The following is a 26,020-nucleotide window of genomic DNA, read 5'->3' on the forward strand; positions in this document are numbered from 1 at the left end:
ATCACTTTTGGTAATACGTCGATCATGCGGTCTATACAGTAAAACTCTTGAAATAATAATTTTCATTAGTAGAAGTGACAATAACTATTAAATTTACATCATTTTGTCTTCATAGTTTTGTTGTCTTGAACTACCCTTTTAACGATGAAATATTATTTTAACAACAGTTGACATGAATCATAGTCTAAAGTGACATAAATTGTTGTCTTCGTATAGTAATTTGTTGCCATATTTTTTTTAGCTATATTTGTTTTATTGATTTCTATACACAAACATTTAAAAATAATTGTAACTTATAATAGCATTTCTCATCGTCACAAATCAGTTCACAAACAATTATGAAGAAATAGTCCAACACTATTTTAAATTAATAAATAATGGTCAATTTCAAAAATGTCTAATGCTATAAATTATAAAAAGCTGTCTTCAAATTTTGAAAGTATGTAGTAATGTATAAAAATATTGTATATGCAGAAACAATGAGCAATGAACCATAAACATCGTCATACTTGTCAATTATCCTAAAGCGTTATGAATTTTATCAAAGTACATTATTATTCACATGCTTTTAATGTAGTTTAGTGATTTTGAGTCCAAAGGTGTTGTGCATCAATGAAAAACTACAACATTCGCAAATGCAAGTTATATCAATAATAAATTTATATTGAATCTTAAAATGTATATTTCCCTTACTTTATTTCAACTTCTTTATATTCCATATCGAACAAATAAATTGTATTGCGTAATACAATGGTGGAAAAAGGATAAATTATATCGTATATTTAACGTCTGACCATGCAAAATGTAATGTAAAAAAATATGCCATTTTGAAATTGAAATAACTCTGTTTACTTTTAGGTTATCTGACGTAAATTTCAAAAATTTATGTTAAGGTACTCTTAGTTTGACATAAATTTTAAATCAATGTAGGACTCGTAAGGAGTCTAACGTAAAATTTGATTAAATTTTATGTATAACTTTTTCTTTCTTGTGATTTCGTCATTTTTTTTACTTCTTTTTTGGCAGTGGCAGGAACAACCTCCTTACTCATGACATAAATGGCCTTATTCTTCCATCTTTATAAGTGATTTTGCATGTAATTTTTTTTTATTGAATTTTAGTTTAGTGTTCTTCATTAAAGTTAGTGGTTTAAATCATCATTTTAAATTTTGTTTTTAAAATTGATATTGCAATCGTTTTTTACAAAAGGGTTAAATATGTTTTTAGTCCCTAAACTATTGATCATTTCTGGTTTTCGTCCCTCTTCCAAAGTAAGGTACAATTTAGTCCTCAATCTTTAAAAAACGTTCGTTTTAGTCGAAAAAACGAACGTTTTAAGGACTAAAACGAGGACTAAAAACAAAATTTTGAGGACTAAAACGAACGTTTTTCTAAAGAATGAGGACCAAATTGTACCTTACTTTGGAAGAGGGACGAAAACCAGAAACGGCCAATAGTTTAGGGACTAAAACATATTTAACCCTTTACAAAACTCAATCCCGAAAATGTATCAATAATGTAACACACGAAAAACTCTATAAAGAGTGGAGTTTGAACAGAGTTTTTAAAATTTTTCGCAAGTGTTTAATTTTTTTTTTGCAAGAATTAGAAGGTCTAGAATAAATGTTAAACAATTAAGTATTTCTAAGAGCATTTAGGAACACTTTTAAATGAAAAGTAAGACAAGTTTATTTTTATATTAGTTCGCTCCAAATTAAGTTAGGTATAGTTCTCCCTTAAGCACTCTTAAGGGGTTTTACTAATATTGAAATATTAAAACACGAGTCTAACCACTCCTAGTTTTACAACTAACACAACTGGTTAGAACGAGTTTCACCACTTCTTGTATAAATCTAGTCTAACTGACTAAAACGTTTAATTTCACTGAGTTAAACTTACAAGTATTTGAATTCACTTTTGAATCTAAAATCAACAAAGTGTTTTTTAAAATATGAGAACAAAATATAATTGTAGTAGAGAGGATATGAAATAAATACAAATTAGTTCTAAAAACTTGTAAAGAAAACTTTCTTTGTCAAAGAAAGAGTCTTATATGACGTAAGCTTAAAGAGAAAACAACATTGTAAGCGTTTGCAAAGATAATTATGGTTATTTTGTTACTCACACTAGTAAAAAAAAGAGGTTTTTAACTCGCACATTACGCTTCGGTTTCAAAAAAATGAAACGTATCAAAACACGGTGGCAATTTCGTAATTTTTGCGAAACTATATGTCTCGGTTCAATTGGAACCGATGCCTAAAGGGTATATTGCCTCGGTTCTCTGACCAACCGAGGCAAAAAAACTTTGCTTTCCTTCTGCCAGCTTTTTCAAAATAGGCTTATTGCCTCGGTTCTGTGCAGAACCGAGGCAATATGTCCTGCCAAAAGCTGACAACCTCTGTATCTAAACGTTTCAAATCAATTTTGTTAACCTTTACTGTCTCGGTTCCATTTGAACGGATGTCATAAGGCATTTATGCCTCGGTTTAACCGTAAACCAATGCCTATAGTTTTTTTTTTGCCATTTATAATTTTTTTTTGAATTTTTTATGATAGGTTTAGGCATCAATTGTCTTTAAAACCGAGGCAGTAGAGCCTTATTACCTCGGTTGTCTACTTAACCGAGGTAATAGCTTCTTCGATTTTTAAATTTCAGACCTTTCATTCTCCCCTTTCATTCTCCCCTTCCACAACCTTCTCACCACCACCATCCTCAACTCCCACCAAACAAACTTAACCTCAGACTCATCATCCTCAACTCGCTCTGTCGCCACTGCCTCCAACACCGGTCACCGCTATTGCCTCCATCGTTGGTCGTCACCGTTGCCTCCATCATTGGTCGTTACCGCTGCCTCCACCGTTTGTCGTCACCACTACCTCCACCGTTTGTCGTCACCACTGCCTCCACCACCGAACGTCGCCACTGCCTCTACTTCTCTCACGCGAACTACGTTGTTCGTTGTCGCCTTTGGCTGTACGTCGTCGGCACCAGTTGTTTGTCATCGTCTTAGGTCGTTCATCATCGCCTTCATCCATTCGTCGTCGCCTTCGGCCGTTCGTTGTTGCCTTTGGTTGTTTTGTCGCCGCCTCCGTTGTCCCAAATGAAAAAGAAAAAGAAAATATTTTGAAAAGCAAAAGTCCCTATTTTCTGAAGAAAAAAAAAGGCATCTACCGCCTCGGTTCGAAACCAACCGAGGCAAAAAACTCACACATACTGCCTCGGTTCTGAACCGTTTTTGCCTCGCCTATGTATACCTCAGTTCAGGAACCGCGGTCATAAACCCAAAACAACCGAAGCAATAGCCCTTCGTTGCACTAGTGGTAGAGTTTTTACCTTCTCGTAAGGATATAGCCTTTTAGTACGAGGTCAAAAGCTATGTGGTGTTTTGTAGAAGCAACTATGTATCGTGGACGGAAGAGAAAGACAAAAAACATGAAGGAAACATTCCTAGAATATCTTCTTATCTCTTAATGTTCTTCTAATTCTGATGCAGACTTTTCAATAAAGACTCTGTACTAAAATGATCTATACAAAAAAGAGATAACACAACACAACAGACAAATGAGTACCAATATATATATGCATTAAAGCATTAGAGAATCCTAAACGTTTTCGCATTATACGTGTACTTAGCATTTAGGCATTGTCTGTTTGAGTAACTTTCAACATTTAGGATATTTTTTAAGAATTGTGTTTAATGTTATGCTTTTTTATCCTAGACGGTTTGCTTTGTTATACACTATTTAATTTAGACACTTTATTAAACTTCAGAACATGTTTTCTTAGACGATCTTATCTTAACAAATGTCTCACTAGATTATTTTATTTTCCATCCTTGATATCATATCTATGCTATTAAAATGTTTAAATTAGATGTTTAAATTTTAATTATTAAATTAAATTTTAAATGTTTAAAATTAAAATTTAAAATATAGGAATAGTAAAAATAATACCAGAGTAATTGATATTTTAGTCCATAATTAAAAGTTAAGCAATTAGTTTTGTTTTAAATCTTATAGAATAAATTATAGGTAATTTGTACAATATATGTTTTAAGATAATTATTGATAAAATGTAGTATAGATTGTTACTTTGTAGATATGACAGTCCAAATCGAGAAGTGAAAAAGAGTGAAGCAAGTAGATTTGTGAATTGGATGCCTTAGTAGGTAACTACGTGACAAATTACTGAGGAGAGAATACAAATTGTTGACATAGATACTCGTTTAGGTAAGCTATTAAGCCTAAATGTTGTTAAGTTTAGCAACTATTTAGGACTCATAACTTGATGAGATGTTTCTATAGGGATTGGGTTAAACGAAAAGAGAAGAATCTCATGTGGTACATACATGTGAACACAATATTAGTTAATTTCATTATTACATACTTTATGCATAATTGTTTATTGCTTGTTTATATGGAAAAATTTTGATATTCCCAACTCTGAGGTGTTAAGGAAGAAGATCCTATTTGTCATTCTCACTAAGTGGACGAACTTCAACATTTTCGTGATATTGGAATGGGTTCAAAAAGTATAAAGATCATATCATTGGGTCAAATACCATATTAGTAGGACTAGAGTATGTGGACCTTGTCTCTTCACCTTTTTTTTTCTATGAGATGTGGATGACTACTTGTAGTAGATCATATGGGAAAATGGCTTCAATATCACATACAGTAGCTAAAAAATTGCAAATGCAAATATACTTATTATCATTGTTAGGTTTAACTTAGTAATTAATCATACGTTGTAGGATTCCTTACACTACAAGAAATTCTTTTATCACCAATGAAATTTTATAGACAGAGATAAATTGTTAGTAAAATAACATTTATTGATTACACTATATATAAATCTCTCAGTAAATTAGAATTTGAATTACTGATTAAAAATATTCATTGATAAATTTCATCAACGAAATATGTTGAAATTTAATTTCTTACAATCTATTGAGAAAAATGTATCTATAAAATAAAATTTTAACTATTAATAAAAAAATTCATTGCTAAATTGGACATCAAATTTCTCATTTAATCTAACAAAATTTGTCAATAAAATAAAAGTTTGATTACCAAGAAAAAATCTAATGATAAATTAAGTGCCAAATTTGTCGTTCAATTTCACTAAATATGTTTATAAATTAATTATATGATTTGATTAAAATATTTTCCATAAATAAATTTTATAATCCTTTTAATGTATAATTTATAATATCTTCATTATATTTATGAGTGATAAGAATATTTCTCCTAGTATCTTTTACAGTATAAATTAAAAAATACAATACCACAAAATATTGAGATTTTTAAAACAAGGAAATATCAAGTCAAACAATTTTTTAAAAATTCTTTACTAAAATCTGATAGTTTTTTATTATGAATGAAAATATATAACAATAAGATTGTAACATCCAAAAAAAACATCCCAGTTTAAAATTATATACTAGAATAATCACATTCAATAATAATTCAGATCAGTCTTACACTAGAGTAGAGCGAACGCTTATGGCCGAACGGCCTTACAGAAAGAGTTACAAAATTAACTATACAGAATAAGAAAGTCTGACAGAACGGTTTACAAAAACTTATACCGAACGGTCAAATAAAATCAAAAGGGGAGGTGATCGAACGACCACCTTACTATAATTATACTACTGACCGAATGTTTTACTGTTCGGCCTTAACTTCAATCTCAACTAGATTTTCTTCTTCCAACGCCTCTTCCAGCAGCTCGTCTCCTTCTGCTCACATCCACAACGGATGATCATTGCAAGGACAAAGACGGGCGTTCATAACATGACAAGACAAGAAACATAGGGTAAGCTTATGTAATTTAATTCAAATATAATCATACAATTCATACAATCAATCACACAAGATAAAATTTCATCACACGTTTCATACAAAGCCTAATACTAGACTGACTGTCCGGACTGTATGAAATCTGTGTAGCTACGACGTTCGTGCACTCGGGTGATGTAGTAACTGGGATACCCTCAACAGCTGCCACCCGAGGTTAGTCCTATCTGTCCAAAGTAACCCTAAGGACTAGGACCTCCTGTCGTTCCCACACATGACCTACCCCCTCTACGTGAGGACGAGTACTCACGGAACATCAGGATGAACCGTCAGCTTAGCATAACCACATTCATACTTTACAAATTCCAATATTCATTCATGAATCGTTCCTCCCCGGAACGCTCGTCCATAATCCATACATTTCATTCATATCATATTCTCTTCATCTTTCATTATCCATCATCTTAATGTCATCTTTTATTTTCCATCATCTCAAATTCATCTTTCATTATCAATCATTTCAATTTACTCTTTGTTCAAAGATTTTTAAAGACATTGAATACCGAACATTCAATCCTCACTCAGAACGAGGACGAACGTTGGGAACGAGATAGTGAAGTCTCTAGTTCTAGAATAGGATAAGACCGAGAAGTCACTGTCGGTTTGAGCAAGAAACCAAGCATAATCATATATCACTGGAACAACTAGAACGAACGTTATAAATACAAAGTGAGCAATTTAGATGAACTGACTCTTGAGAGTTCTAACCGAACACCGAAAGAACCATGCCAAATACTAAGGTTCTAAGCCGGAACCAAATGGATGTATACACTTTAAGACCTTCAGAGGAAAATACTTAGAAGGATTCACATTTAGAAACCGAATGTCAGTCAATGACCGAACACGGTAGAGAGAAAATTCTATTGAAGTTGGACGAACGCTATTTTCATCAAGATAGATCATACAAGAAACGAGTACGAGCGCTTGGTATAAGACCGAGCACTACTCATTACAAGCGCTTGGTGTGAGACCGAGCACTACTAAAATTATAAATAGAAAGCTTAATAAATATAATAAGATACTATTGGAATAGTGTTTAAGAATAACTAAAATATACAAATACATATATTTACAAATTTAAGTTTATCACAGAATACTCAGATACAACTACGCTTGGCCGAACGCTCAAGCATAGTATTACCACACAAAGACGCTTGTCCTCAACTAGGATTCTTTCCAAATGAAAGAATCCAATTTTAACTAAGGTTACCAGTATTACCGAACGGTCAATGACCGTTCAGTGACGAACGTACACCATCATAGGTAAATTTCATATCCAGAATTCATTCATATTCAACTTATTTCTTAACACATAGTTTCATACTTTATACAATTCATATCATAATCAATTTTTCATACTTCATACAATCTATATCATAAAAATTTCATATATTTCATATATCAGAAAATAGCACAATCACATGTCATTTCCAATCATCCATCACGAACGTTCATGCATTACAGTACATATACCAAATTAAATTAAATAAGCTTCCCTTACCTCTGAGCATGAACGAACGTCCTAAAGGTAGAATATGGTTCGCCTGACTACAATTCCTTCTACCCTCAACGCTCAATAACTTCTTCAAACTAAACCAAACAACAGAAAACCAACAATGGCTCAGACAAGATGACAGCATGCAACCAGAACTTGGCTTGCATGTACCAGAGAACAAACGGCTAAAGACAAGAAGAACTTACCAATTCAGAACTCGAAACTGTTCGGTTCAAACTGAAGCTCAGGACGCCGGAAATGCTTCTACGGTGCCTGAACGGTGATCGGAGAAGAGAAATGGTGAGTTTTGGTAGAGAGAAGGGAGAATTTTTAGTGAGAAAGAGGAGAATTTGAGAATATCAGAGTTTGAGAAGAAGATGCATGCAGAGAGTGTGACGTAAACTTTCAAAAACTCAGTTTTGCTTAAAACGAACGTCCGCTCATCTGCTGACACCTGCATTCCACTATCTGATTTTCGGATCCTCGTCGCTTGACACCTAGCGACCGTTCAGAGGGTTTTTGAGTGCGTTTTTAATGATTCTGACAAAGATCAATTCTTATAGTATTCAAATAAATATTTTCTTCAAAAAATAAATAATTTAATATATGCACAATTTAAGAGAAAAAATGTATTTATATTTTTAAATTAAATGATTTTCATATATTTATTTAAATATAAGAGTGGTAATATATAAAGATTCTTCTTTCTATTAAACATAATAATATTGCATTTTTATTTTAAAATATAAAATAATTTGAGAAGAATCAATTAAAAACTGTACTTTTATGTTATAATAAAAGTTATCTATATAATAAATAGAAACTCTCTACGATTATAAAAATATTTTTATTTATTTTTATAATTATAGGAATAATGTTATTCTATATATATATATATATATATATATATATATATATATATATATATATATATATATATATATATATGGGGTTTGCTAATGCGGGTACACTTGTTTTTGAGTTTGTACAATTTTAGCAATGTGTACCGGATTTTAGTAGACAAAAATACTCTTATATATTATGGATTCTAAGTTTTAAGGTTAAAGGTATTTTAATAATTTTCATTCTCAAAACTAAAAAAACTCTCAAACTCTTACTCACCTCCCTCGTTCCTCTCAACCCTTTCTCTTTCATCTCTCTCACTCCAACATTTTGTCTGTCATCCTATGTAGCCCAAACTGAAAAAAAACATAAACATTAGTTGTTAAACAATCTTACAAAATATGATTTTATAATGAGTTTTCATTTTATAATTTTTGTCTTATCTAATTTTATCCAATTTTCACAAGCATAAAGGAATTGATAATTGACCTGGAAAAAATCAAAAATACTCGTTGTTAAACAATTTCATACAAAAAATGATTTTATAATGAGTTTTCATTTTATAATTTTTGTTTTATCTAATTTTATCTAATTTTCACAAGCATAATGAGATCAAAGGAATTGGTAATTGACTTGAAAAAAAATCAGTAACACTCGTTGTTAAACAATTTCTTAAAAAAATGATTTTGTAATGAGTTTTCATTTTATAATTGTTGTCGTATATAATTTTATCTAATTTTCACAAGCATAATGACATATGAAGGAATTGGTAATTGGACGGAGGGTTTTTTTTAGAGATGATTCAACATATGCACATAATGAAATTAGAGAGGTTAGTGAACATGGTGAATTTGAAGAGATCTTGAATGAACCAAGGTGAATATGTCAATGACTCAACTCTTTACAAAGACAATTGTTTATCGGCAAATGTTTATGATTTCTTCAATTGGGGCTATAGTAGGAATGACAGAGAAAAGGGGTTGGGGTGAGAGAGATGAAAGAAAAAAGGTTGAGAGGAATGAGAAGGTGAGTAAAGGTTTAAGGGTTTCTTTTTTTTTTAGTTTTGAGAATTATTACCCTTAACCTTAAAACTTAAAATCATAATATATAAGGGTAGTTTTGTCTACTAAAATTCGATACACATTGCTAACTGAAAAACAGATATGTGTGTGTGTTTTTTTTCTTTTTTAATAATAAATAATATACTTACAATTGTATTAAAAGTAAAAAGAAATTATTTTCTTGATTTGGGTAAAATAACTTTAAACAATAACCGTATAGAATAGAAAGAATATAAAAAGTAAATATTTATCACTAGTTCGTTTTAAAATTTTGGAATTACAATCTAATTACTAGACTCCTCCGCATTTTAAATAAAAGAAGTTATTTGTTTGTAGTACTTTTTTCTATTTATTAAAAAAAGTATTTTTTTTTAATAAAAATAAGCATATTTTATGTTTTTTTTATGTTTATATAATTTTTTTAAATAAATGAATGTTTAATAAGTAAATTTGATCTCTAAGTAGTTATTTTATAAATTAGTTATTAAATAAACCCCTATTTTAAATTTAGACCAACTGTTCATATATCAGGAATCACTCATTATAAGTATTATTAAATATATTTAATACTTATAAGGCAAAGAACGTAATCTAACCTAAAAAAATTTCCCAAAAAGATATATCCAACTGCAGCTCACTCGGTCTCTCAACGCCCACCAACCTTAATAATGGACCAAACATTTTTACACTTAATGCCAAAAATATATTATATGGGTTAGTTTGTTTATTTTTAAGAAAAACATTATATAAAATAAATAAATATTTTTAGCCTCTGTAAAATTGACTAATTTTATATTTGGTTTTTAAAAAATAAATTTGACTTTTCATCTTACATATTTACAGATTCTGTATTTGGTACTTAATGATTTTTTAGGTAAAGGCAGAAATTGATTAACGTTTGCTCGTAAATAAAATATAAAACAGTTCCTAATATAATTAGATTCTGGTTATTTTGAAAAGTGACAAACATTAAAAAAATTGATTATTTAAAAGATAATGATTTGGTGCTATCTCTTTATAAATTATTGAAAGAACTATCTCTTTATAAAATTAGCACGTGGGTTCCACTTAGTCCCTACAAAGGTAATAACACTATCATAATAATATGATTGATTGATTCTACTTTGTCTTTTTTATTTTAACAAAATGTGGAATGGGCCTGGCCCAAAAGGAGTGAGGATATTTTAATAAATCCACACGCAACTTTCATATGGAAAAAAAGTGAGGGTGTTGCTCCCTCCACCACCACAGTCTTCTCCTTCCACCTCCTCTTTACTATTTTGCCCCTCAGTAAAATTTTATTTTTAGAATTATTGTTTTTTAATTTTACTCATTTATAACATATTTCACTGATAACCTACGTAGTTCCTTGTATGAGTAAAATATTTTTCTGCAAAGCTCATTGATCGTGAAAAGAATTATCAAGCAATCTTCCTCTTGCTTTCGGTGCAGTACGTGGTGCAGTGCGTTTGTGGTGTAATGTGCTTGTCGTGGTTCCTCTCCAGGTACGTAGTCATAATCCTTCCAATAATTCTAAACCCTAAACCCTTCCAATAATTCTTCCAATAATCTTTCCAATAATCCTTTAACCCTAAAACGTAAAATGAAAACGAAGCCTAAACGGATGACATCCTTCAACGGATGTCAACATCCGTTTAAGGCGAAACGGATGTCGACATCCGTTTAAGGCGAAACGGATGTCGACATCCGTTTTGCCTTAAACGGATGTTGACATCCGTTGAAGGATGTCATCCGTTTAGGCTTTGTTTTAATTTTATGTTTCTGTTATTATTTTATTAGATATTTTAATATTTTGATTTATTATTTTTGAATATCTTTTTAATGTATTTTAATAATGTATATTTATATTAGTTTATATTTAAATATTAAAATATTAAAATAATAAAATAATAAAAATAAAAAATTTTAACTTTAAGGATATAATTGGAATTAAAGATAATTGGGGAGGTGGAGGGAGAAGGCTCTGAAGGTGGAGGGAGCAACACCCAAAAAGTGATACAATTGTTTTACAAATTCTATCTTTCTTCTCTTCAATTATGGGCCCTAGGAGGAATCTTGAAGATTACTCTAATAGCATAAATCATTCAGTGTATTTTCATATCTTAGTATCATTTTCTTTGTCGGACTAGGTAAATTTAAAAATAGATAAATAGTTTAAAATATCAAATATATAGCTAAAGGTTGAAGAATAGTTTTAGAAGGCTGAATATAATAGGACAATATAATACATATGTCACCCAATTATTAAAAATATTAGACTTTATATATTAAATTGAAAAACATAATTTTTTTTAATCCCGCCATAAAAATTTAATGAAAAATAATACAAATATATCAAAATTTAATAAACCTTATTATTATTATTATCTATATTGGTATAGAAATATTTTTATAAACAGATATTTGAATGCACATAATTAATTATATGTTTATTTATTTATTCTAATATAACTAATAATATAAATAAAATTAAGAAAATTAATTTACATATAATAATATATTAGATTAAGATAAATAGTTTTAATTTTTTATAGAAATTTGTCACAAGAACCTGCATGTCACGAAACTAAATAAATTTCTTTGATCCATATGATCTATATACTGAACTAGCTCATTTAATAGAGGAACCCAACTAAAAGCTAATGAAATTTATTTTTCTTTTTTTTTTTTTTTGTTGTTTAGGTGATTTGCATGTGTGTTCCTATGCAAGTTGCAACCTACAGAGCAGTTGGGTGATTCACAACCTCATGTATCTTTATGTTTCCTTTTCCACACTCCAAAAGAAGATGACTCATAAAAACAGTCCCTTTCCCTTAGCTAGCTGTGCTCAATTCCCTCTTTGCAAATCTCCATCCACCATCCCTATCTCATTAACTTTCGGAAAAACAACATGTCCTTTTCAACCATATTGCCACCGAAACAAATTTATCTAACCTAAAAAACTTCAAACACAATCCTAAAATGTAACAACGGTACATCAAAACCAACAAAATTGTCAGAAGTTTTCCATACACACTTTCTCTGTCCCCTAAATTACACTTCTTACAATGCCCCTTCAACCTCCTCAAAAGCTACAATTAAAGTTAATGGTGCATATTTTCTTCCATATTTAATTAATTACTTGTTTCAGATAATGATAAGGTTGCCCCCTTCTAATCCTCCCACTTGGTCAAACAAATTAAGTACAATAAATATATTTAGATAGAGAAGTCAAATTAAGATTAATTTTTGAAAATGATCTTCTATTTTTTTTATTCAAGATAAATCAGTCAAAGTTGTGTTAGATTGCTTTGAGTAACTACTTGTATGTGCATATACTATATATGGAGTTAAGTTGTATATATTTAATGATACAAGATAAACTTAACAACCAAATATAAATTGATTAATAGTATGATAAACACCACCAATCATTATCAATTGTTGTCCTTTCAACTTGAAAAAAAAAATTGTTACATATGAAATTTCAACACTTTCTTGATACTGAAGTGTCTGATACATTGAGAAATAACATTGTTATATTCCACAATCTTCTCGCACACACACAGCAGCCCAAGTGGGGTTTCGTTTACTCAACCATTGCTTGCTAATTTGTCACCATAACCTTGAAATTTTAATATAAGATATTGTTTTGGATGGTTAACTAATTAAAAATTATTCTGTATTTTAAATATTTTCATGTGATTTAACCTATTTCAGTATTTTCGATTTGATACAAATCCGTAAGCAAAAATATATTATTAACCGATAAAAGAAGTTACAGAAATATATAATATATAGCGTCAGAAAAGGATTATTCTAAATAAAGGAGTCTATCTATAGTTATATAGAAGGACCATTACTTAATTCAATTCATGTATATAGGAACATTTGCTAAATTGATTTTTGTTTATGGAAATTTTACCGGTTAATTTAATGTTTATGGTTCACCCTACTTTATTTCTCGTAACACATTCCGTAATCGAATTAAGAAAGTCTAAAATTCAACTAAATAACTTTGCTTCAAAGAAATTAATTTGGAAATTTATATATACAAAGACTATTATGATAAGCTTATGTACGTTCAAGATGAATTGAAAGTTATTTGAAGTGACTTATTGACTATAACTATACTCTTAAAATATTTTTTTTAATGTCTTTCAATCTTCTTCTATAGGTAAAAGAAAAATAAATGTTGATTACTGACGGATAAGCGATAACGAAATGATGTTATTATTAAAATCAGAATTGAATTGGAATGAAATAGCATAAGCGACGAAGTGGCGTACTTAAGAATTATATTCAACTAAAACACATTGTTGGTAACTTCTGTAAATATATATTTTCCAATTTATTACATTGTCTTCGTACATAAAATAATGTATCAAAATTATGAAGTAAATGTTGGAGATAAGGCGAGTTTAACATGATTTTGATTTTATAGAAAGTGGTAATATTTTTTTCTCATAGATCATATGGTAAATAGTTTTTCTATTTATGATTTAGAAAAGATTATCTTGTTCGTCTCTAAGTATATTTTGTTGAACTTGATTTATAGTGGGAAGGTTGTTGAACTTGTTGTTGTTGTCATTCTTATCGTATCACGATGGATAATTGTGTTTAGAGTAACATTCATCCACAATATAGTTCATCTAGATCTCCAATTTTCCTTTGGCTTCTAGTGGTTTTGTTTATTAGTCATGTTAACCAAGATTTTGGTTTCTGTATTTTGATTTGTAATGCTAACAACTTATCTTTCTTGTTGCATAATGAGCGAGAAAAGTCAGATGATATTGGAAAGAGGTTCCATTAAAAGAATTGATACATAGTATTATAAGTGTCATTAAGTCCTTTAGAAAACAAACATGTTTTATCTTTTTATATTTGACAAATCTTATATATGTCACAACTTTAAGATTAATCATAAGTACAATATGGTATAGGTGTAAAAAGCTCCTTGTTTTCCAAAAAAAAAAAATTAAATCAATAAAAATTTGAGTTATATTCCTTTTTCAACAGAATAAATAAAGTTTAAATCTTTTTCTTCTATTTTTTACTGAGCAAACATCTTTTACTCGAGTTAAAATATCAAAAAGTCTACTTAACTTAGTTGAACAAAACGTTGCAAAGGTTTTATCCAAAACCAATTTAGCAAATACAACTCTCAAATAAATACAAAATTATATGTATATATCAAAATTTGTTCAAACATCATTTTCAATTTTTTCAATTCAGTCTTATAATCATTCAAACTTAATATATATTTTATTCATATCAAACCCAATATATTTCATTCACAAAAAACTCAAAATAATATAAGGAATTAGTTACACTCATCAAAATCATATTAGAAAATTAAGTTTAATAAACTATATATCTTAATTCAAAATATTCTAAAGAAAAAATTTATTAATCGAAAACTCAAATAACAATAATTTTCAAACCTTCAGAGAGCTTCCAACCAAACATTATCCCTCGTAGAAACCAAAATCTTATAACTAGAAATATTCACTTTTATGAAAAACATGAAGAGGTTTCTTACGTGTAATTCTTTATTTCAAATAAAGTTTGAGTTTAAACACAAACTTATTCAAAATCTAAAGACCTAAAGTAACTCAAAATATAAATAAATTTCAATATAAGTTTAACTACTAAGTTAAAATAATCACTTTTCTTTTTTTCTTTTCTTTAAGTGACCTTAACCAAAATCAATAACAAAATCATAAGAAAAGAAATAGAAAACTATTTAAAGTAAACCATAACTTACTTTCAAAAATCTTAATGATTAAATAGTAGGACATGGCTAACCTAAACAAAATAAACTACAAACATATTTGATTTTGGGTTAATTAAGATAATTAATTTATATTTGAACTAAAATGTAACTAGAATAATAAAGATGATAATAATAATAATAATAATGGATTGACATACAAAATTCCATATACAAATATGATATGCCAATAGGCTAATCTACCATGGCATCAATAACAAATCACTAAATAACAATCAAATTTAAAGACAAAATAAATTAGTCATTATATTGACTAAATTAAAGACCATTTATAAATTAAAAATGATTGGTATTTAATATATTTTCTATTATTAATACAAAACAATAGTTGGTTTGTTAATTAGAGTGTAAAGTGATCTCTAATATTAGTTATAAAAAATGTTAGCTACTTATTATTATTTATTCTAAATTAGTTTTTAATTTAAAATAGAAATTAATTTAATAAGTAGTTAAAAACATAATGTTATAAACCAATTTAGACTTTAATTTACAGATCAATTATAATTTTTTTTAATAATAAAAATTATTTTAGATATCATTAATTTTTAGTTTATAAAATATCATTTAATTTAGTCAATGTAATAATTAATTATTTTTTTCCCTAAATTTAATTGTTATTTAATGAATTTTTTTTTACACAAATCTTATGTAAACTAATAGGTCATTATACTGACTACTAAGATTGAATAAATAAACTAATAGGTCATATTGTGACTACTAAGATTGAATCATTTCCTTCTTTCACAATAAACCCTACATTAGTAGAGACTTCAAACTAAAGGAATTAACCAATGCAAGTTTGCAAGGAGAAGATAGCATTGAGATACATATAGCAACCTATTCAAAATCCAAATTCAGAACAATTTCTTAATTTACCAAATTTTGAATTATCAGGACAAAATTTATTAATAAAGAAATCGGAAATTGAAGAAATTTATATCGTCCAAGATGAGGTATCCTAGAAATTTTCAAATGCTTTTAATAGCAATTTAAAAGGAGATAATTTCAATACAAAAATATCAAACTTAAAGGTTTTGAAAAAATAAATAAATCATAATAAATATGATATAGGAAACTTTTATAACAACGGTGACCAAAGTTTAACCCTTTAAATTGTTAACAAAAACAAATTTCTCAAATAGTGCATTAGTCATTTATTGAGATGAAAATATGAATATGGATATTAATGTGAATGATAATATTGTAGACAAAATAAGAATTATATTCCTTATTTAGTTTAAAGAATATATTTTGATAGAATATGGAAGGATAATGATACTTTGTGTGACATCCCAAAAATACAGCATAAACCATAAAATCAGAAAATCACATTTAATAATATTTCAGTACAGTTTTTCAACTAAAACAAAACAACGCTCAAGGACGAACGTCCTTGAGTACAGTATTACAGTAATAACAACACGGACGCGCAAAGCCGCACGTCTTCAGAGTTACAAATTAAAAAGCCGAACGTACACGAAACTTGACCGAACGGTTTACATGGCACAAATACCGAACGGTCTATCAGAATAAAATAACAAGACAAGATGGTCGAACGACCACTCTAATACAGGCTACATAACTGGCCGAGCGCCTCACTGCTCGGTCTTCACTTCGACATCAACCAGGTTCTCTTCATTCAGCGCCTCTTCCAAACGCTCGTCTCCCTCTGCTCACATCCACACGGATGATCATTGCAATGACAAGACGGACGTACAAGGACAATAGACAACACAAGGAAACGAAAGGGTAAGCTTACTTAATTTAACTCATGCATCAGTCATACAATTCATTACATAATTCATCACACATCAAGGCATTATAACGCATGCACAAAATAAAACTCGACACGACTGACTGTCCGGACTGTATGAATTCTGCGTAGTTACAGGCGTTCATGCACCCGGGTGGTGTGGTAACTGGCATTCTCATCAGCTGCCACCCGAGGTTAGTACGTCCGTCCAAAGTACCTCTAAGGACGACGACCTCCTGCCATTCCCACGCATGACGTGCGCCTCTACTTGAGGACGATCACTCACGGAATATCAGGATTGAACAGCCAGCATTAACTTCCCACAGTCATACTTTACGAATTTCAACTTTCATCTGAGTCGTTCCTTCCTGGAACGCTCGTTCAATATTCATACTTTCATTTCATCTCATATACTGTACATCATTCACTATTCATCATTCCATAATCATTTTCATCATTCATAAAGAAGCCAAAAAAAAAACGAACGTTCTGTCCCCAATAAGACCAAGGACGAACGCTGGAAACGAGACTAAAGGACGCTCGTTCGAATCAGAGTACGAACGGCAGAATTTCAGAGAGAACGAGGTCGAACCATGCTTACTGGACCAAAAGGACGCTCGTTAAGAATCAGAAAACGAACGCGACCGATTTTAGCGAGCGCTCAATCTAAGACCGAGCCCATGTTTAGGACGAGCGTTCAGTCTAAAAACCGAACACCCTTAAGGACGAACGCTAAATTCAGAAATCGAGATTATTAGGACGAACGCTCAATTCGGAGATTTTGGACGAACGCTCAGTTCGGAGCACTTCTGGAGGAACGCTCAGTTCAAAACCGAGCGCCGTTTTGGACGAACGCTCAAGGTGAGCACCAATTAAAGCGAGCGTTCGGTATAAGACCGAACACCATCTTGAGCGAACGTTCGGTATCAGACCGAACACCAATTAGGACGAGCGCTCATCATAAAAACCGAGCACCCAAAAAGGACGAACGCTCAATCAGAGTATTTTGACACGAGGACGCTCGTCCTCCACTAGATTACTATTTAAATGAGAGAATCAACATTTCACTGTTACTTACAGGAAAACCGAACGGTTGATGACCGTCCAGAACGAACGTACAACTTGTTCATGGAAGATTCATTTCTCAGAAAATCATCTCATCTCATTCGTTCATATCATTCCAAAATCTCAAATTTCATATATCATTCTTATTCCATAAAGACGAACGTTCACATAATTCAAGCATAGCAACCTCATACAATCAAAATAACGAACGTTCATGCAAATTCATATATCTCACTTCACCCAAAAATTAACGATCGTTCATATATTTTCAAACACAGTAACCTCACGCATCATACTCATCCAGCAAATAACGTTCGTTCATACAATTTCATACGTATCATGCATCATGCATTAATTTCATGCAGTAAATTAACGAACGTTCATATTAGGCACACAACATGAATTAAATCAAATAAGCTTCCCTTACCTGGAAATGACGGACGTTCACAGACGCACACAATTTCTCCTCTACGTTTCCCTTTCCCACGCTCGTAAACGCTCGTTAACCAAACTACAATGAACGAGCCCTGACACCAAATCAGAATTACGCTACACTAATAAAGGACGAACGCACAACTCAGAATTGAGTTTGCGTACGAGGAAAACGAACGCTAGAGAGAAAGGAAGGCTTACCAGTTTCACTAGCCGAACGCTCTTCTCTGGAAGCCCTGGATGTCGAGCGTCCTTCCACACTGCCGGAACCCAGAATTGGAGGGGATTAAACGATGGTGTGTCTTAGAGAGAGGGTGCAGAGAGCGTAGAGAGAAGCAAGAGAGAATTCAGAAACGGAAAATGGTGGAGCGTGTGGAGGGTGGAGGATTTATCAGAGTCTCGTCCGTTTTTCCACCTCGCCAGCGCACGTTCACACTGCCAGCGCATGTTCACACTGCCAGCACACGTTCACACTACGTTTTGACTAAATTCACGCGCACGGTTGACGTTCGTTAGCGGATGTCGGACGCTTGCTGTCTCCACGAGCGTCGCTGAGGTGGCGCGCTCTCAGGCTGCCACGTTTTTTTTTTTTTTTTTTTTTTTTTTTTTTTTCCTGAGGCCTGACATTCCCCCCAACTACAAAAATTTTCGTCCTCGAAAATTAAGACGTACTCTCAAACAGATGGGGATACAAATCCTTCATGGCATCTTCCACTTCCCATGTAGAGTCGCCCGTCTTTTCATCCCAGACGACCTTCACCAATCTGACTGGTTTCCTCTTGTAGTATTTGGTGTTGCTATCTTCAATGCGTACCGGCTGCATCTCCAACGTACGATCTTGACGAAGACGAATATCTTCTAACTCTAATATGTGAGAAGGGTCGGATACGTACTTCCGAAGTTGTGAAACGTGGAAGACTGGATGCAAGTTTGATAACTGAGGCGGCAAAGATAACTCGTATGCGACTGGTCCGATCTTCCTCAAGATCTGATAGGGTCCGATGAACTTGGGAGACAACTTCTTGGGTCGAATGGCTCTCCCCACCCCAGTAGTTGGATGTAGTCTAAGGAAGACGTGATCTCCAGCATCGAACTCCAATGGCCTTCTTCTTTTGTCAGCGTATGACTTCTGTCTGCTCCGAGATGCCTTCAGCCTCTCTTGGATCAATTTCACCTTCTCAGTCGTCTGCTGAATGAGCTCTGGTCCAGTTAAGACCTTTTCTCCTTCCTGAAACCAACACAATGGCGTTCGACACTTTCTCCCATACAGAGCTTCAAAGGGAGCCATTCCAATGCTGGCTTGAAAACTATTGTTGTAGGTGAACTCTACCAAAGGTAAGACTTCATCCCAAACGCCCATGTGATCTAGAACACACGTCCTCAATAAGTCTTCAAGCGTCTGGATGGTCCTCTCGGACTGACCGTCCGTCTGGGGATGATAAGCCGAACTCATATGGAGTTTGCTACCGAGCTCACTTTGTAATGATTGCCAGAATCGAGAGGTAAACCTTGTGTCTCGGTCTGAAACAATGCTAGACGGAACTCCATGTAGACGAACAATTTCCTTGATGTAAAGCTTAGCCAGGTTCGTCATGGACATCTTCAGATTGACGGCTAAGAAATGAGCACTCTTCGTTAGTCGATCCACAATTACCCACACGGAATCATGATTCCTGACAGTTCGAGGTAAGTGGGTCACGAAGTCCATCGCAATGCCGTCCCACTTCCATTCCGGAATCTCTAACTGCTGAAGTAGACCACCTGGCCTCTGATGTTCAGCCTTGGCTCGTTGACACGTTAAACACGATGCCACAAAACGTGCGACATCACTCTTCATTCCCGGCCACCAGAAAGATTTCCTGAGGTCTTGATACATCTTAGTCATACCAGGGTGTATGCTAAGACGACTGTGGTGTCCTTCCTCAAGAATCATCCTTTTCAACTCACCATCATTCGGAATGCACGTCCTACCCATGTATCGTAGACAACCGTCTGTTCCCGTGTTGAACTCCTTGGCCTGATCTGTACCGAGTGCGTTCAAGATCTTCACCAACTCTTCGTCTTCTCGCTGCTTCATTCTGATCCGGTCAAATACGTCACTGGAGATTCTAAGAGTACAGCATTTAATAACATTCGGTTCCAAGTCGAACTGTAACCTTAGATCTCTAAAGCTCTCTACCAAACTTAACTCTCGGACCATCATGGAGGAGACGTGAACTACCTTTCTGCTTAAAGCGTCTGCTACAACATTTGCTTTTCCCGGATGGTAAAGTAGTTCAAAGTCATAGTCCTTCAAGAACTCCAGCCAACGTCTCTGTCTCATATTCAACTCCTTTTGATCAAAAAGGTACTTGAGACTCTTATGATCACTGAACACTTGGAAAGTTGATCCATACAAGTAGTGCCTCCAAATCTTCAAAGCAAAGACGACCGCTGCTAATTCCAGGTCGTGAGTTGGGTAGTTCTTCTCGTGAACCTTCAGTTGCCGAGAAGCGTAAGCAACCACCCTCTTTTCTTGCATGAGTACACAGCCTAAACCCTGATGAGACGCGTCACAATATACCACGAAGGGTTTAGCCGTGTCAGGTATGACCAGTACTGGGGCGCTTGTTAACTTATTCTTCAATTTCTGGAAACTTCTTTCACACCGATCGGTCCAAGCGAACGGTTGATCCTTTCTGGTCAGCTGAGTAAGCGGAGCTACTATTTTGGAAAATCCTTCAATGAACCGTCTATAGTATCCCGCGAGTCCCACAAAACTACGAACCTCGGTAACTGAGCGTGGACTCTCCCATTCCAGTACTGCTCTTACTTTAGCCGGATCTACTGAGATTCCTTCAGCTGAAACCACATGTCCCAAGAATGGTACTTCCTTCATCCAGAATTCACATTTAGAGGATTTGGCATATAACTCCTTTTCTCTTAGCACGCCTAGAACGATCCTCAAGTGATCCTCATGCTCTTCATAGCTTTTGGAGTAGACAAGAATGTCATCAATGAAGACGACTACGAACTTGTCTAGATACGGTCTGAAGATACGATTCATGTAGTCCATAAATATTGCTGGGGCGTTTGTTACACCGAACGGCATTACTACATACTCGTAGTGTCCGTATCGAGATCGGAAGGCTGTCTTCTGGATGTCTTCTTCCTTCACCCGAATCTGATGATATCCCGACCGTAAATCAATCTTTGAAAATATGACCGCGCCATATAATTGATCTAGCAGGTCGTCTATCCGAGGCAAAGGGTACTTGTTCTTGATAGTCAGTTTGTTTAACTGCCTATAATCAATGCAGAGACGAGAGCTACCATCCTTCTTCTTCACTAAGAGTACCGGCGCTCCCCAAGGTGATGCGCTAGGTCTGATAAACTGCTTATCCATTAACTCTTCAATCTGTTCCTTGAGTTCAGCTAACTCTGCTGGCGACATCCGATAAGGTGCAATAGAGATAGGTCCAGCATTCGACACTAAGTCGATAGTAAATTCCACCTCGCGTGGAGGAGGTAATCCAGGCACTTCATCAGGAAATACATCAGGGAATTCATCCACGACTGATCGTCCTCCATTCGATTTACTAGACGGTCGCTCATGATTCAAATCTTCAATTCGTTCGTCTGAATGCGTCATGATCAGAAAACAACTGGCACCATCCCCGATGTCTTCTTTCAATTGACCGAGCGTCACAGATAGATCCACTTCATACTCGTCTGGAAACACCAATTCCTTTGCACCACAATCTATGAGAATGCGATTGGCAGCCAGCCAATCCATTCCTAAGATTACTTCTAAATCTTTCAAGGGTAGACAGATGAGATTCACTTTGTAATTTCGCCCCTCAACCTCTATAGGACACTTAACACATACAGTAGACGTCCTAACCTCACCAGCCGCTGGGGTTGATACTACCAAGTCGAACTGCATCTCGCGTTCGGCTAATCCCAATTTCTCAACACACGCCTTCGAAATGAAGGAGTGCGTTGCCCCCGAATCATACAATACACAAACAGGCATTCCAAACAGCAAACAAGTACTGGTGATGAGCGTACCTGAGCTGGCAGCTTCGGCGCCCGTGATCGCATACACTCGACCAACAGCTTGTGCTCGTCCACCCCGATCCTGTTGCATCCTCCCGGCATTTGGCGGCCTCATTGCCGCTCGTCCGCCCATTCTACACTCACGTTCTATATGACCATTTCTTCCACAACGAGTGCAGAACTTTACTCCCAATAACTGAGGGCAAGACGACCGGTAGTGTGGTCCTCCGCATTGGAAACACTTGACTGATCCGTGCTGTCCAGACTGTCCGCCAACAACCATAGCCTGGGAATTAGATGGTTGTGCTGGGCGAGCATATGGCAACCTGTTCCGATTCAGATTAGGCCTGGACATGATTGGCCCTCTAGTTGGTTGTTGCTGTTTCTTCAGTCGTTCTGCTTCAGCCACATTTTTCTCTAACACTTTTGCTCTCTCAATCATGGCAGGAAAAGACTTAATGCAAAGGCTGGAGATTAGTACCTTCAGATCACTTCTCAGCCCATTTTCGAACTTCCGGCACTGCCACACTTCACTGGTAGCCATGGTATTGAAACGGACCAAGTGCTTGAACCTGTTAGTGTACTCAGAAACAGACATATTGCCCTGCACCAACTGGAGAAACTCCACTTCTTTGCCGAAACGGACACTGTCCGGGAAATACTCCTCATAAAATTTTTCCTTGAACACTTCCCAGGAAATAAGGCTTTCAGCTTCTGTTAGTATCATCTTAACGCTTGTCCACCAGTGACTTGCCTCCCCAGTCAGCAGATACTCAGTATACGCTAACCTGTTGTCTTCTGGACATCGCTTGGCATTGTAGATCTGCTCCATGTCCCTTATCCACTGATCAGCTTCGTCAGGAAGGCATTTCCCATCAAACTTTGCAGGACGATGCTGCAAGAAATTTTCCAAACTCCACTCAGCCTGATGAGTAGTGTTTGAAGCAGATGCTCCTGGCGTACCCCTAGTAGCTGCCAGAATCTCCATCAGCTGCCTCTGAGTCATTTCAGAATTAGCGCGAGCAGCTTCGAGATTTTGTGAGTTAGTCGCGTTTTGCTGCATCAGAACAGCATTCTGCTCTTGTAGCCTTTCGATCACCGATTCCAGCAATCTGGTGTTGTTGGGCACATCATGTTCATTGGTCTGTGGTGGAGGAGGAGGAAGTCTAGGTGCCATTGACTCTTTGGAACGAAGAAAAGAACGAACGTTAGTCCTGTTCAAAGAGTCGAAAATAACTCATTAAACGCAATTTAAGCACACAGCAAAAACACAGTGTACTCATAACCTACAGTGTCCTTAAAAGAACAAAACTGCTCTGATACCACTAATGTGACATCCCAAAAATACAGCATAAACCATAAAATCAGAAAATCACATTTAATAATATTTCAGTACAGTTTTCCAACTAAAACAAAACAACGCTCAAGGACGAACGTCCTTGAGTACAGTATTACAGTAATAACAACACGGACGCGCAAAGCCGCACGTCTTCAGAGTTACAAATTAAAAAGCCGAACGTACACGAAACTTGACCGAACTGTTTACATGGCACAAATACCGAACGGTCTATCAGAATAAAATAACAAGACAAGATGGTCGAACGACCACTCTAATACAGGCTACATAACTGGCCGAGCGCCTCACTGCTCGGTCTTCACTTCGACATCAACCAGGTTCTCTTCATTCAGCGCCTCTTCCAAACGCTCGTCTCCCTCTGCTCACATCCACACGGATGATCATTGCAATGACAAGACGGACGTACAAGGACAATAGACAACACAAGGAAACGAAAGGGTAAGCTTACTTAATTTAACTCATGCATCAGTCATACAATTCATTACATAATTCATCACACATCAAGGCATTATAACGCATGCACAAAATAAAACTCGACACGACTGACTGTCCGGACTGTATGAATTCTGCGTAGTTACAGGCGTTCATGCACCCGGGTGGTGTGGTAACTGGCATTCTCATCAGCTGCCACCCGAGGTTAGTACGTCCGTCCAAAGTACCTCTAAGGACGACGACCTCCTGCCATTCCCACGCATGACGTGCGCCTCTACTTGAGGACGATCACTCACGGAATATCAGGATTGAACAGCCAGCATTAACTTCCCACAGTCATACTTTACGAATTTCAACTTTCATCTGAGTCGTTCCTTCCTGGAACGCTCGTTCAATATTCATGCTTTCATTTCATCTCATATACTGTACATCATTCACTATTCATCATTCCATAATCATTTTCATCATTCATAAAGAAGCCAAAAAAAAACGAACGTTCTGTCCCCAATAAGACCAAGGACGAACGCTGGAAACGAGACTAAAGGACGCTCGTTCGAATCAGAGTACGAACGGCAGAATTTCAGAGAGAACGAGGTCGAACCATGCTTACTGGACCAAAAGGACGCTCGTTAAGAATCAGAAAACGAACGCGACCGATTTTAGCGAGCGCTCAATCTAAGACCGAGCCCATGTTTAGGACGAGCGTTCAGTCTAAAAACCGAACACCCTTAAGGACGAACGCTAAATTCAGAAATCGAGATTATTAGGACGAACGCTCAATTCGGAGATTTTGGACGAACGCTCAGTTCGGAGCACTTCTGGAGGAACGCTCAGTTCAAAACCGAGCGCCGTTTTGGACGAACGCTCAAGGTGAGCACCAATTAAAGCGAGCGTTCGGTATAAGACCGAACACCATCTTGAGCGAACGTTCGGTATCAGACCGAACACCAATTAGGACGAGCGCTCATCATAAAAACCGAGCACCCAAAAAGGACGAACGCTCAATCAGAGTATTTTGACACGAGGACGCTCGTCCTCCACTAGATTACTATTTAAATGAGAGAATCAACATTTCACTGTTACTTACAGGAAAACCGAACGGTTGATGACCGTCCAGAACGAACGTACAACTTGTTCATGGAAGATTCATTTCTCAGAAAATCATCTCATCTCATTCGTTCATATCATTCCAAAATCTCAAATTTCATATATCATTCTTATTCCATAAAGACGAACTGTTCACATAATTCAAGCATAGCAACCTCATACAATCAAAATAACGAACGTTCATGCAAATTCATATATCTCACTTCACCCAAAAATTAACGATCGTTCATATATTTTCAAACACAGTAACCTCACGCATCATACTCATCCAGCAAATAACGTTCGTTCATACAATTTCATACGTATCATGCATCATGCATTAATTTCATGCAGTAAATTAACGAACGTTCATATTAGGCACACAACATGAATTAAATCAAATAAGCTTCCCTTACCTGGAAATGACGGACGTTCACAGACGCACACAATTTCTCCTCTACGTTTCCCTTTCCCACGCTCGTAAACGCTCGTTAACCAAACTACAATGAACGAGCCCTGACACCAAATCAGAATTACGCTACACTAATAAAGGACGAACGCACAACTCAGAATTGAGTTTGCGTACGAGGAAAACGAACGCTAGAGAGAAAGGAAGGCTTACCAGTTTCACTAGCCGAACGCTCTTCTCTGGAAGCCCTGGATGTCGAGCGTCCTTCCACACTGCCGGAACCCAGAATTGGAGGGGATTAAACGATGGTGTGTCTTAGAGAGAGGGTGCAGAGAGCGTAGAGAGAAGCAAGAGAGAATTCAGAAACGGAAAATGGTGGAGCGTGTGGAGGGTGGA

At 34.8% G+C, this 26,020-nt stretch overlaps 1 protein-coding gene across 1 annotated transcript; it reads right to left on the reverse strand.

Annotated features, from left to right (window-relative positions):
- Positions 1–16,560: 16,560 nt before the first annotated feature.
- Positions 16,561–23,517, reverse strand: LOC148204902 (uncharacterized). Its single transcript, XM_088109488.1, has 2 exons — positions 22,353–23,517; positions 16,561–16,721 (listed from the first exon to the last, which is right to left on the reverse strand). The coding sequence occupies exons 1-2, from the start codon at positions 23,515–23,517 to the stop codon at positions 16,648–16,650; spliced, it is 1,239 nt and encodes a 412-aa protein (XP_087965614.1). The 3' UTR covers positions 16,561–16,647.
- Between the last annotated feature and the right edge of the window lie 2,503 nt (positions 23,518–26,020).

This window comes from Vigna umbellata, chromosome 1 (assembly GCF_029865625.1).
Source record: "Vigna umbellata cultivar VRB3 chromosome 1, Vumbellata_1.0, whole genome shotgun sequence".
NCBI lineage: Eukaryota > Viridiplantae > Streptophyta > Magnoliopsida > Fabales > Fabaceae > Vigna > Vigna umbellata.